Raw genomic sequence first — 15,921 nt, 5'->3', positions numbered from 1 at the left:
TCACTTAATTGCATTTTACAAATGAACAAAAAATAAACCGTACATCAGTGCCCTTAACAACCATTCCCTAAGGTATTTTACGCGTTGCATAGACTTGAGTACTTGTCATCTTCCAAGAATTAGTTTAGGACCGTGTGTTTCACTCCATAAAGAACTAGTAATTGTTCGGGATGATAAACTTCCTGATTCACTTGTGTTATTATTTGTCCCTTTATCACCTCTGATGAAAACTTGTTCCTCCACCATGGCTGCGTGTCATTAAATGGTTTCAATCTAGAGGATTTCTAAGAACTTTTGGAAATAAATCGATGAAAGAAATTTTGTCAGAATCTTCTACATTTTCAGTCATTCATGAAGAAATGTAACTTACTAGATAAAATATAAAAATAACTAAATAATGAAAATACAGAAGCCCATAGGGCGTTTAATAAAAAAAAGAAATTTATAAATGTTACTTAACTTATTCTGACTTTTTTTTATGTATGGACACCTGAGCAAATGTGCTCATGTATTCCAGTGCAAAAGCATATGCCCTGTACAGTTTTTAATCTTTGAAATTTAATTTTCATTCGTTCATCACCGCGCGAATGACCTATTTGGCCTAGACCTGGGATTTCATCCTAATCCTTCGGGCCAGCCCTGTGAGAGCTGGTAGTCAGCTCAGTGGCCTGGTCAAACTATTTTAATAAGAATGATAACAATCTAAGACCTCCCGTACAGCCATGTAGATTACTTACATGTTTTGGTCCGCTGCTTATCAATAATGTCACTGCTTCAACACCATTTCTTTAACAGTGTTTCTGGCTGCTTTAGCACCTTGTCTTCCAACCAAGAAAATACCACAAAGTTTTAAGTATCTTGCTCTTTTGCCAAATGTCTGTCACCACTAGTGCATAGCTACACACTTTCCATATATCGTCCTGAAGTTTTTAATTTCCGTCAAGTGGATATATCATCAGATTCACAAATCTCACTGATTATCTCATCTGTTACTTCCATAGCTCAATAACTCCTCCCTTTCTTTACAAAAAAAAAAAAAAAAAGTTGACTCGAAAGTCATTCACCTTCTCTTCCCACCTTCCCATCCCTCTATCATTGTGCAATGTTCCCTATAGTATTTTCTTTATCACAGAACAAGCAAATCCATGTTTCTTATGTCAGACTATACGGAGTTGTTGTCCAATAGTATTTCCTTTAACACAAGGCAAGTGAATCTTTTTATCTTAAGTTACGTTCTTTGAAAATTCTTCCTTTTTGGAATTAATAAAATATATAAGAAACTTAGTTGTGTAATGTGCTAGATGCAACTAATTTTTTTTCTTTTCTTTTTTGCAGGTTTGATTTCTATGTACGTCTTAGAGGATTTTGTAGACACAGAAGCTTGGAAATATAATCGTATCAGACTTATTGTCTTTTGAAGAGAACACACTCATTAGCTCGTGTGCTGCAGGCCCTTGCAGTCGGAACAGTGTAATCGATTATAGGGGATCCGAATGAAGTGTATACTTTATAGTCAAGTTCCCAATACTCAGAAAAGCCCCTCGTGCTCGTTCATTGACGCACTAACACGAACAGGCACCGTTCAGATATCTGAATTGTTTTCAAATACTCAGCTCTCTGCAGTGAGCAATTAAGGATTAAAACCTTGGAAAAACTTGATAAGGATAAAAAAGAACAAAAGATTCTTGTTTAATGCGCACGTGAACGATTCTCAATGAGATAATTAAAACTTGAAAACTACTCACAGTTACGATCCGTCAGAAGATACTTCTCTGATATTTAGGAGAGCATCAGTTCCGTTCACGGCGACATGGCGATCAACGTAGTTCTTCCGATTCTGATTCCATTGGAGGAGAATCTTCATAATGGTGAGTGCATATGTTTCTTTATTATTTTTGTACTTTTTAAATTTTTCTATGAGCATTATATACAAGTCTAATACAGGAGTTGTCCATTGCATGGATATATATATATATATATATATATATATATATATATATATATATATATATATATATATATATATATATATATATATATATATATATATATATATATATATATGTGTGTGTGTGTGTGTGTGCGTGTGTGTGTGTGTGTGTGTGTGTGTAATCAATCCTGCAAAATTCTTATTTCTCACAAAATTATAAAATTATATATATATATATATATATATATATATATATATATATATATATATATATATATATATATATATATGTGTGTGTGTGTGTGTGTGTGTGTGTGTGTGTGTGCGTGCATTGCATTTCACAAACACAAACACACATATATATATATATATATATATATATATATATATATATATATATATATATATATATATATATATATATATATATATATATATATATATATATTATATATATATATATATATATATATATATATATATATATATATATATATATATATATATATAAATGGATAAATATATATGTTTGTATGTTCCAGCATAACTCTGAAACACATTAAGCAATTTCAACCAAATTTGGAATACACATGACTCACTATCTGGAAAAATAATACGGAGGGGGTGGGGGGTTAAGACATCACCAGCACCAAAGGGAACCAAAGGGGGTGGGGATGGGAAGGGTTTCCCTGAACTGGGGCTGGTTCTGCCCGTAGACTTAGTAGCTAAATAAACTATATGGGTTTATCATACCTCATTTCGGTATACATATGACTTACTATCTAGAAAAGAATACTATGGGGTAAGACATCACTGGTATCGAAGTGGGTGACTTGTAAAAATAACCAAAAACGACAGATGTGTCTAATCCACAGTTTTCAAGGTCTTTGAGATGATTAGTGACACTCCCAATGCTCTTTAAGTCCAAGTTCAGCCCCAATAGGAAGGGGGAGCGAGGGGTTAGAAGGGGTGAAAAATAAAATGTCAAACATGACAGATATTATTGCCTAATCCATAGTTTTCTAGGTCGCTGAGATGAATAGTGACACTCCCGATACCCTTTAAGCCCAAGTTGAACCCCGACAGGAATGGGGGGGTGAAAAGGAGTGAAATATAAAATGTCAAAAATGTTGGGCAATGCACCTGGAACAACTATCTGAACAGGAAAGGGAGAGGGTAAAACAGTTTTTCTCCCTCAGATACCACTCATTCCGATGGATTGCCCTTTTAACTTTAAGAGACTGCAATTTGCAGTGAGACTTGCATCCTTGATTATAATCAACAAGGCACAGGGACAGTCTATTAAGTACTGTGGAGTAAATTTGAGATAGTCATGTTTTTCCCATGGACAACTTTATGTTGCTAGCTCAAGGATGGGTTCACCCAAGAATTTATTTATTCTTGCTCCTGATGGTGAAACTAAAAATTTTGTTTACAGTCAAGTTTTGTGTTAAAGTAGTATTATAGTGAATTTGTGAAAGATTTTAATTTATAATATGTATACTGTATTTATATTTTTAAAAACCTGTAAATAAAGATTCTTTGATATGACACTATCAACAGATTTAATTCCTTTTTTGTCTAACAGAAGGTTGGGATAAATAAATATCCGGATGTGTTTTACGTTTTGGGTGTGTTCTATGCTTTGGGTGTATTATAAGGTCTGGGTGTGTTCTATGCTTTGATTTTTTTACCGTGCAATGCCTGGAACGTCAGCTAGTATACTGTATATTTATATATATATATATATATATATATATATATATATATATATATATATATATATATATATATATATATATATATATATATACACATACACCCACGATTATTCCATACCAGTTACATTAGCAAACATTCATATTTCACGAAAAATTTCACGCCATTCATACGTATAATTAAGTGCAGCAATGTAGGAAATATCAAGTGTGGAGTGTGCCGCGTAAATGTGAAATAAAAGAAAATTTATTAGTATACAGCTGCCCCCTCTGGGAATTACCCTCACCCCCCCTCGCCCCAACACCCCCACTCAGTAATGAGGGGGGAAAAACGACAACCTCTCGGAATCCTTTTTATCATTTTGGGAATTCCAAAATATTCCAGCGTTTTATGTAGCTCGAGAGGATCCCCGGCAGGACTATCGTGGCTTAATTAACTTTCATAATGAGTTTTCCCCAAATTTTTTTTTATTATATCCTTTGTTTATTCGGTGCTTTCCTTTGCTTTATATCGCTTATTTTTGGGGTAACTGAAGGTTTCGATTATCATTATTCATCGGAAATAACAGATTTAAGCAATTTATTCTTCTTTCTTCTTTAAGACGTAACAAATTTGTTACGGCGAAGGAAAAGTAGTTCTCAAAGAATCCTGAAATTTGTCGGCAGAAATTGTTTTACTTCGCTCAGTCGTATTCTGGCGAAAACTCGTAACAATGTTATTGAGAGGTTTTATGTTAAGAATGAGAGAGAGAGAGAGAGAGAGAGAGAGAGAGAGAGAGAGAGAGAGAGAGAGAGAGAGAACGTTTCTTGATTTGAATATTATGAGGGAATCCAATTTTACTGAGAAATAATATTTAAGGAAAATTCAAGAGAGAGAGAGAGAGAGAGAGAGAGAGAGAGAGAGAGAGAGAGAGAGAGAGAGAGAGAGAATGGCCTTGCATTTATACACTCGACAAATAAAAGATACCCATCATTTAGAATCATTTGACATGATGAAAATTTATTAAAAAATAGAATAGGCCTAATTAGCTAAAAGCTAATCGTAAAATTTGTCATTTTTTTATCTTTTTATAAAAGTTGTACTAATAAAGTAATTATATATATATATATATATATATATATATATATATATATATATATATATATATATATATATATATATATATATATATATATATATGGTTAAAACACAAATAATTGTAGAAATGTTAGCAATAAATCTAGATGTTATCAAAATCAGGTTAAGCAAATAAAAATCTAAGTACAATATATTCTCATCAGTGAAACTTGTAGTATTTTTTGTAATGGTTAGAAATTTCATTTAGGAATTTTTAGTCAAAAAGTATCTGTAGTTTTTAAAAGGTACTGGAGGCTATCCAACCCACATTATGGATATTTGTTACAGTAAACCTATAAAGGCCTATGAAAAATCGTAAAGAAAAAAATAAGTGTCCTCAAACACCCTTTGTTTGCCGCATTTTATGGGATTTGAAGCTGTAAAACTTTTTCAGAATTGTTTGATACAAATGTATCCTTCACATATAATAATATAAAAAACATGTTTATAAAAGATAGCCCACGAAAAGATAGCATCATTGTATACGAAGTTCCTTGTATGGATTGTGATTTATTTTACTTAGGTCAGACCAATAAAAAATCGAATACCAGATTAAAACAACACAAATATTCAGTAAGAACAGGTCAGACTAATAATGCTCTATTTTTGTATCTAAGTGAAGAGTACCACAGAATAAATTGGACACAAAACAATGTAACACTACGAAGTATTGAAACTATTTCCAGGAACTTGTTGTATTCTGTTATGACTCGGTTGACCTGGGAATATAACCTTAATTTAAGGCCAGGATTATTTTCTTTTGACCCAGTAATAAAGCATATAATCCAGAAGGATTTGAAAGACAAAATAAAGAGGATTACGAATAGGTAGATTTCGATGTTAATCTGTTGACCGTTTTGTAGATCTCCCAACCTTTTGGTATTCCCTTAGGGCTTATACCCACCATATATATATGCCCTTGTCTCTATATATCTTTAGTTGCTGTGACCTTGTCTTGGTAATGAGATGAAAGTACTTAGCATCTCATTGTTTCACTCTTTCCTTCGTAGCGGTAACTTTGTTTGTATAATCATCACGTTTTTACCTTTGCGTGATTTAAAATCAAACATACACACACACACACATATATATGTATATATATATATATATATATATATATATATATATATATATATATATATATATATATACATACATACCTGTGTATATATATATATATATGTGTATAATCTTATTAACTCCTGATTTGTTTATCACATATCGCCGTAGGTGAAAAAATGAACGGACTGGTTGAAGGTCTCGACCAGTTCGTCAATGGCTTAGAAATAGAGTCGAAACTGATCGGGACCTTACACATTGGCTCTTATCTTTCCGCCTGTGGTGATGTCTTCATATATCTTCTTCTTCTTTTTAACAGTATTACAGTATATATATATAATATATATATATATATATATATATATATATATATATATATATATAATGTATATATATATATATATATATATATATATATATATATATATATATATATATATATATATATATATATATATATATATATATATATATTTATACACGTGTATGTGTGTGTGTGTTATTGTGTCATACCGAGGATAATGGATTGCAGGGCCGCAATGTCTGAAATTTTTACCAACCATTTTATTTATGTTTCCGCACAAGTATGATATATTTTCGAAGGACAGTTTTACACGGCTCGTTACCCAATAAACTTATTAGCTATGGATGATTGCATTCTCAAACAATGTATTACAATTTTTATTTGGTAGTCTCACCGTCAAAAGCTGCAGTGAATCCTCAGAATACGTTGCCCTGTTTATATGAGAATTTCACTGATTAACCTTAATCAGGGAACGTGACCGTTGCCCGGAACATTCTCCTACATGAAGCCTTTTGTCAACTAAAAGATCCAGTGCATTTATTTTTTTATTGATACTCGAGTGCATGATGTATTATATGTCTGTTTTTATTTACTTGTTTTAATTTAGTCAAAAAAACCTTTTTTGATGTTAACAAACCAGATCCTCTCTCTTTTATGTTTATAACTCAACTAATTTCTGATAACATGATATTTATTGGTAAATGATCATTTATTTTTAGTCTCCGTTCATCTCTTTTTGATAGAATAACCACGGTTTTTTCTGTTATCGCATCACTACAATCTTATGCCAAAATTATAGGTGAACTATAAGAAATGGCATATATATATATATATATATATATATATATATATATATATATATATATATATATATATGTATATATGTATATACTGTATACTGTATATATTCGCTGGTATGTTGGGCTCCAGAAGCCTGCCCAGGAAAAACCTCAAGTACGGTGAACTTATGTTCCAACTCCTTTCATGACTTTGGTAGTTGAGCCGGTACTGAGTTAGTTTGTCACTCAGGAGACCAAGGTTTGTTCCCGGTGTGATTAAGAAATTTCTTTTGATGAAACATCTACTCATGCGTTTATTATTTCCATATAGATTTGTGGTTTATGGTGGTAGGTTTCTGTTTCCTAATAGTATCTTGCTTGTCACTTTTTCAACAGATATCATTCACATTCACATTTGATCCCTTTAGCTGCCGAGAGAGAGCAACCAGATTCGCTGAACAGCAGCACCATTATGCAGTAAATGTGCCTCGCTGTTGAACTTCTCATTTCCAGAGGTCCTTTATTCCTCACACTGTTGGACTGTAGAACAGCCTCCTGAGGATATCGTGCAGTTAGAACTTCAGAAGTTCAAGCGAAAATGCAGTGCATTACTATCCTAATACTATTCTTCTTGCATTTTAATACATTTTCATCTATTTATCTATATATTAATTTATTTTTTTCCTTTTTATTAAATGGGTTTTCTTCTTTTTCTATTTCCCTTTACTTCCTTTTACTTCTTCCTCATAAACTGTATTCTTTGGAAGCCTGAATTTCAGGTCAGTGGCCCTGCATGATTGTTGAATATGAATAGGTTTCGTCTACTGAATAATACAGTATATATATATATATATATATATATATATATATATATATATATATATATATATATATATATATAATGTATATATATATATATATATATATATATATATATATATATATATATATATATATATATATATATATATATATATATATATATATATATATATATATATATATATATATATATATATATATATATATATATATATATATATATATATATATATATATATATATATATATATATAGTGAGGGTTGAGAGGGGTTCTATCAACCGGTAGACATCAGTAAGTTTAGGGTGAAGGATCAGTCCTTTATTCCTTTTCAAAGTACTTTATTGTTGCTGCGACGTTTCAGGACGAAAGTCCCATTTTCAAGCTATAAAAATAGAAGATAAAAGTTAAAATAACAACTCGGACTAAAATTAATTTTAAACGAATTATATATATACAAATAATATAAAAGTAAAGTACAAAGGATAGGAGTAACTACCATAAGGTGCTGAAGTCACAGGCCGAGTGACAATTCTGGCCGGGTTCAGTTTCGACTTAAACTCACGAGAGATACAGAGGTGTTGAGGAAGACTGGGTGTTTGACTGTGGAACTAGTTGTTTAATAAAGAGTGATTCCAAGATTGTTAAATATTGTTCGTTAGGAGTTTGGCCTATAATTTTAAAATCTTTGTAGTTTATGTCATATTTACATTTCTTTGCATGTTCACGTATACATGAAAATTCAGGATTTGTCAACTTGACATGGATGATACCTTTTTGCTGTTCAGAGATAAAGATCAAGCTGACAAATTTCTTGATTATGCCAATAAAGTACATCCTAATATTAATTTTACTATTGGATATGAAAATGAAAATAAGCTGCAATTTTTAGATGTAACAATTTTTAAATATAATGATAATTTTAACACCACGGTTTTTAGAAAGAAAACTTTTACCGGCCCCGGCTCAAATTTTTATAATAACTGCTTTTACAATTTTAAACTAAACTCCATGTCTACGCTCTTTCATAGGGCTTTTAACATAATGTCTGATTGGAATCTTTTTCACAGTGAAATAACCTATCTCCGCCAATATTTCACTGACAATTGGTTTCCATCTGAACTTTTTTTATAAACACCTCGGCAAATTTTTAAACAATATCTTCCATCCTAAAATTAAAATACCAACAGTACCAAAATTACGATTATATGCAAGTGTCCCATTTATTCATGACCTAAATTTCTATCGTGAATTGAAGTTGTTAGTCGAGAAATTTTTACCTGCCATTGAATTAAAGCTAATACCCTGCAACCCAATGAGTATTAGATCTCTATTTAAACATAAGGAGAAACTTGATCCACTAATGACCTCAGGAGTAGTATATTTATTTAATTGCCCTAGATGGCAAGTACGTCGACTCCACACGGAGGTTACTCAAAGTGAGACTGGACTCTCATCGAGGCGTTAGCTATAGAACAGGCGTCAAATTGACTAATCCTGAATTTTCATGTATACGTGAACATGCAAAGAAATGTAAATATGACATAAACTACAAAGATTATAAAATTATAGGCCAAACTCCTAACGAACAATATTTAGCAAAATCTTGGAATCACTCTTTATTAAACAACTAGTTCCACAGTTAAACACCCAGTCTTCCTCAACACCTCTGTATCTCTCGTGAGTTTAAGTCGAAGCTGAACCCGGCCCGAGTAGGCACTCGGTCTGTGCCTTCAGCACCCTATGGTAGTTACTCCTCCCTATCCTTTGTACTTTACTTTTATATTATTTGTATATATATAATTTTTTTTTTAAATTAATTTTACTCCGAGTTGTTATTTTAACTTTTAACTTGTATTTTTATAGCTTGAAAATGGGACTTTCGTCCTGAAACGTCGCAACCACAATAAAGTACTTTGAAAAGGAAAAAGGACTGATCATTCACCTAAACCTACTGATATACATATATATATATATATATATATATATATATATATATATATATATATATATATATATATATATATATATATATATATGTATGTATGTATATATAATTTAAGGAAATTAGCTTCCAAGAACACTGATCATTATTCAAGATTAGAGCGGTGTCATTGTTAATATACAAAATCATGATATGTTTCTTACTATTCTTATGTAAGTTTTCCTTCCTTCGTGGAAGGAAAAAGTTGAATTCCAATAATTTCGGTTAATTTATTTAACGTTAAAACACTAAGACAAAACTCGGAGAAAGTTTAGATTTGGCCTTAAACTTAGTCGGTGAAATATGTTACAAAAGTTTGCCAGAGCAAGTAGACATTCTCGACTTTGTGGGGGTCACGTTTATCTCTCTCTCTCTCTCTCTCTCTCTCTCTCTCTCTCTCTCTCCACAAACCCATATTCCTTGAGACCCTGATTGGTCTCATGAGTAATATCTTAAATTCTCTTGTTATTCGTTAATTTTTCTACGATTGATAACCTCCTCTAATTTATCATTTCTCTCCAGTAGCCGTCATCTCTTGTGTTCTCTCTGTGGGCGATAATGTTATCCGGAAATTTCAGTATAAAGTCTGTATCATGCAGTCGAGTTCAAAGGTCACTAAGGAAGTAGTGAACTGAATATATATATATATATATATATATATATATATATATATATATATATATATATATATATATATATATATATATATATATATATTATTTATCACTTTTTTTGCACGTGATTCATTTTATATATATATATATATATATATATATATATATATATATATATATATATATATATATATATATATATATATATATATATATATATATAATGTCTTTGCTTATTCATTTTTCTGCTTCCTTAGTAATCTCTGAACTCAATAGCATGATGCAGATATGAGAGCTGTAAACCTTTAACTTTTTTCTGGTCCCACTCTCCTAATCTGAAGTCGGCAGGCTTTTTGTTGAAGTGTTTGCAAATGCTGCATTGCACGTGGCTGGAAATGATCTCATTTTTATCGTTTTAAAAAGTAAAATCCGGTCGAAAAGGATGGTGTAACGCTTCGAAGAGTAGCAAAAGTAAATTAGTAGAGATGTAAGTTTAACAACTTACTAGTGTATTGCAAGAATAAGAACGCAATAACTGGATGGAATAATTGTATTACTTGATTTAGTCATTATGATGAAAATATTGATAAATTTTGACATATCTTTTGTAGAGGACACAGTAACCCAATTGTCATCAATCAGTTTAGTAGATACTGGAAAGGCAATTATAGAAATCCATCCAGTCATTAATAGTCGAACTTACTACTTTTAATTTATTTTAGAATTTGATATCCTAATGTCATCCGACTTTTTAAAACCGAAATTTTTGCGAAAATTATATAAAAAAATTTGGTTAATTGTCAAGTTAAAAACAGCGACTTATGTCAATATCAGACTTGGCATGGGGGCAAAAGTTGACATACTGTAAATAGATTATACAGATTGAAATGGAAAATAAAACATATCCTTAATACATCCTTTGTATATTGTACTGAAAATTTACTTAGCACTCTACCAACATAGAATATATTATTTTCAACCTTAGTGCTCTAGACTTGAAACGGTTTACTTTTTTTATATATATATATATATATATATATATATATATATATATATATATATATATATACATATATATATATATATATATATATATATATATATATATATATATATATATATATATATATATATATATATATATATATATATATATATATATATATATATATATATGTGTGTGTGTGTGTGTATCTGTCTGTTTGTGTGTTTGTTTTTGTGTGTTCGTGTGTTTTTAGAAATCAGGAGAGTTCCCACTTAATGAACATAATACTTATACGTAGCCCCTCGCCCAAAAAAAAAAAGCAGAAACCTTGGTTAGTACTGATACTTTACATCTTAGTGACACTCTCTGACTTACGAGACCTCGGGTAAGTGGTCTATGGCTTATGTTGAAATTTTTCCCTTTTGTACAAGTAAGGTCTTGGCTCAGTCAATTTCGTGACTTAAATTAAATCCTATGGACTGCGGTAGTATTGATTAAAACTGTATACATTGTAAGCATAGAACTTTGTATATTACATTGTTACTACTTAAAGACCTATTATGAATAATCATATTTTCCATTGTTGTACTGTGCTTAACGTTACTCATATATGCATTTATTTAAGACAAATAAATTCAGTAAATATTCTTTAAAATTAAGGCTGTATTATGTTTACAGACTATTCTTATAACCAATAGGAATATGGAAGCAAATACATAGGACTTTTGTTTTTGAATGCCATAAAAGATATCATACATAGCACGAGTTTTCATTGTCCTTTCTGAATACGGGAAATGGAAATTATCTCAGTTCTCTGACGATCGAGACATCTGAGAAAGGAAAGGAATTCTGTAATTTTCTTGTTTTTTCTAGAAAGACTTTAAAGATTCATGACAGCAATAGCTCACTCAAGTTCGTAAAGTGCTTATAAAATTCCCAGGCTATTGTCCACAATCTTATACCAAACACTTTGGCCTTCTCAAAATGGCACAGTCTCAACAAATAACAGTCATTCAGAGAATCCTTACCCCAGAACCTTAATCCGTTTACATTACTATTAGGAAGGCATTTCCTGCTGCGCTGGACATGATAAGTGAGACCAAAGGCTTCTCTTGCAGATGTGCGGCTCAGAATATATACACTCCCTTTTCCATAAAAAAGTTAAAGTTTGCTAGTTTCCGTTCTCCACCACCTTAAGGTGCTCAGGCAAATGTCAGCCAGGTTCCCCTAAAATTATAAATATTTTCTCTCTATCGCCTTCCTGTCTTTATTAGAACTATCATATTGTCATTATTGGAATAGAATTTGACTAAATGAAAAAAAAAAGAATGCAAGGCTGATCGCATTTGTTTGAAAAATAAGTGATAATTTATGAAGGCTGTGAAAATGTCGTGCTTAATGTTAATTTTGGTCACATGGATCAAACCTCTCTTATATAAACATTAGGAGCGCTTTTCTTTTTATAATAGTTACCCTGATGCTTATGTCATTCATTTTCTTCCCGTCACAATACCGTAACAGAAAACGTTAGTATAGAAAACGGTATTTTTTGGCCTGGCATGGACGTTTTCTTCTCACGTACTTATTTGTAAAAGAAAACGAAAACGTAATGATTTTATTTGGATTACGTAGAATCATAATATCATCTTGTGGATTCCATATTATGGCCTTTGTACTTCGTAAACATCTCCGGTAATCTTCTAACTTTCTGGTCGATTCCGTATTCAATAAGACTAAAACTAATTAGAAGTAGATGCTCAAACAAAGTAAGTGATTTTCCCAAATAATTTTTTTTCTTATTTTTACGTTTCCTCGTTCATATTTCTAATTGGTGTAGAGATTTCTGTTATATTTACAGCGTTAATATGCCACTGCCTTGCATTTATTATTGTATTATTCACCTGCGAAGAGAGATGGTCGATTGTTAGTATCTACTCACTGGATGTAGGGTGATACAAAGGTAATCTTCTGCTGTAGTATATTTGTGGGGAAGCACATTGTATTTAGAGACAAGAAGAAGAGAGATACAAAACATACAATCTAAGCATACAATCAGGAATCGTATCCTACCTCATGAGGTAGAACTTACAGAATAATAGTCTTTGAGGTAGTTCAAGTAGGATTCAATACTAAACACGAGAATAACAGTGCAGTACCTATACATTATAGTACTTATACATTGCAATATTGTGCAATACCTACGATCTGAAGTCGTTCATTGTACAAGAATTTCCCTCGCTAGTTACGTAAGATATCTTGCATGCTGAGTTACATAACGTATCTTGCACTTACAAACGACATACATGACGAATTCCTCAGTGTTCTTTTTTTTTTTTTTATCTCCTGAGTTATTGTTCTGTAGTGACTTAACATACTTTCTTTTTAATGTGATTTATATTTTAGAACTGGTGAAGTGGTTAAGTTTTTTGTTTTATTATGTGACCCATTTTGATGCACTAACGTACATTGCGAAGTCATTGAACTATTATATAAAGTTAGTTTACAAGGATATTGCTACATCTATTTGTCGTTTTGAAATTTAGATTCAAGATCAGGCAAATTTGAAATACCTAGCTTAAACAGCAATTCACCACTGATTCAGTTATTGTCTTTTACAATTATGATTCGTTGCTTGTATTTTGTATTTTTATTTTTATTCTAAACAGTTGGCAAAGGCCAGCAGAAAATTACTGAAGAGAGGTTTAAGAGTTGGTTACTGTTGTCATTTTGCTTAAATGCATCAAGAGTATGAGTATTTTTAGTATTTCAGTAATATATTATTATTATTATTATTATTATTATTATTATTATTATTATTATTATTATTATTATTATTATTATTATTATTATTATGCTTTAGAATTCAAATGCAGGAGTCTTATTCATTTTGTTCAGATTAGTATGTAGCGTTACTATTATCCTCTGATTGAGATGAAAGTGTGGTATGATGGCATTTATGTTTCAAAATTTCAAGTTTGAACCCTTTGCTCTGCGGTCCAGCATTTAGACAAAAAAATAAATAAATAAACAAACACAAATTATGCCTTTTTAAGTTATCATTAATGTAAACACCTTCTCTTTGGTGACGGAGTTAATGAACTTTTTTCGTTCACAAAAGAACCGACGATTGATGAAAAGTTTCAAAGTGCAAACAGCGGTATTTGATTCCATTTGATATCACTAATCCATCCTATTGATCTTCCCAAAATATCAGTGGAGTGTAAAGTTGAGTAGATTATTTTTTTATTTAATGGCCATGATTTATAAATTTTCATTAATTGAAGTTTCTCTCTCTCTCTCTCTCTCTCTCTCTCTCTCTCTCTCTCTCTCTCTCTCTCTCTCTCTCTCTCTCTCTGGCCTCCAATATGGAGAGTGCCTCTTATTTTCGTTACCATTTTCCTTTACATTTACCATACTTACAGGAAAAACCGTGCGCTTACTTCTATGGTTAGTGGAGCTTTAAAAAAAAAAGTCAATGAAGAATATCCTACAGAGTAAAAGAAATATATGCAGAAAAAGACACCAATATGAACAGATTTTGGCTGTAGAGAATCTCAAATCCATTTCGGGGAGATAAATAAAGATGAATTTTTTCGTGTCTGCGTAGGTATACCTTGTTAAGAATACTCTTGCACCGTGTTGAATTTTGTTTACTTTTTGATAGAGCGTCTAAGTTCGTTAGTCATCATTTTTGGTTATTGCTTATGTTATCAGTTTATTTTTTATACCATTTTATTCCTGTATCTTATTTGGTTATTTCGTTAAGTGAGCAATGAGGTTGTCTTATCAGGTAAGTTAAATAAGTTGAATTTCTAGTTTTCCTTTTTTCTTCAACTTCCTGATTATTCATTAATTATATGTTAGGGTATTATCACAACTAAGAGAGAGAGAGAGAGAGAGAGAGAGAGAGAGAGAGAGAGAGAGAGAGAGAGAGAGAGAGATGTATATATATCCTTCCTTCTGCCAATAAGATTTTACAAAGAAAAAAAAAGCTATTCATGTTATACTGGCTCTTAATGGCAATTGATTAGAAAACAGAAGGGTGTTCATGAGCTAGATTGGGATAAAATTTTGCTTTAAGGGTTAAGTGAAATCATATTCTAAATCCTTTTTTGGAACTTGAATGAAGGCAATTCATAAAAGGAACTTTTACAAAAGCAATGAAAATAACCTTAATTTATACTATCTGAGCTACAAACTGTTGCTGTTCATATAGCATTTTCTGTAAATTATTACACTGATGCTGAAATATATTTAGTGTCTTCCTGTTTAGATTTTGCATGTTGCTAGATATACAAAAAAGGATTTAGTATTTTTTAAAATCTGAATGACAATACAAAAAACCCCAAAACCAAAACCTGGTGTGTATTGACCCGAGAACTGCTACAAGCCTCTTGGGCGGTTGTATGGGAGACTGCTATAAGCTTCTTCAGAGCGCCATTTTTTATCTCTTCTCACAAATTCCCTCATGACATTACTTAACTTGTATTATTTTTTCATGATGTAACTATTTGTCTGGTAGAAGTTTTAATGTTTAGAACTTTATTTTACCCATATATATATATATATATATATGTGTATATATATATGTGTGTGTGTATGTGTGTGTG

At 31.2% G+C, this 15,921-nt stretch overlaps 1 protein-coding gene across 1 annotated transcript in view; it reads left to right on the top strand.

Moving 5' to 3' along the window:
- The first annotated feature begins 1,711 nt into the window (after positions 1-1,711).
- The window catches only part of LOC136843755 (putative neural-cadherin 2), a 304,092-nt gene continuing 289,882 nt past the window's right edge, over positions 1,712-15,921 (top strand). The window contains 1 exon segment of the mRNA XM_067112419.1: positions 1,712-1,868. Within this exon segment, the coding sequence (XP_066968520.1) occupies positions 1,811-1,868 (58 nt within the window). The 5' untranslated portion in view covers positions 1,712-1,810.

The sequence above is a fragment of the Macrobrachium rosenbergii genome, chromosome 12, assembly GCF_040412425.1.
Source record: "Macrobrachium rosenbergii isolate ZJJX-2024 chromosome 12, ASM4041242v1, whole genome shotgun sequence".
Taxonomy (NCBI): domain Eukaryota; kingdom Metazoa; phylum Arthropoda; class Malacostraca; order Decapoda; family Palaemonidae; genus Macrobrachium; species Macrobrachium rosenbergii.
This window is presented reverse-complemented; position numbering and strand designations above follow the sequence as displayed.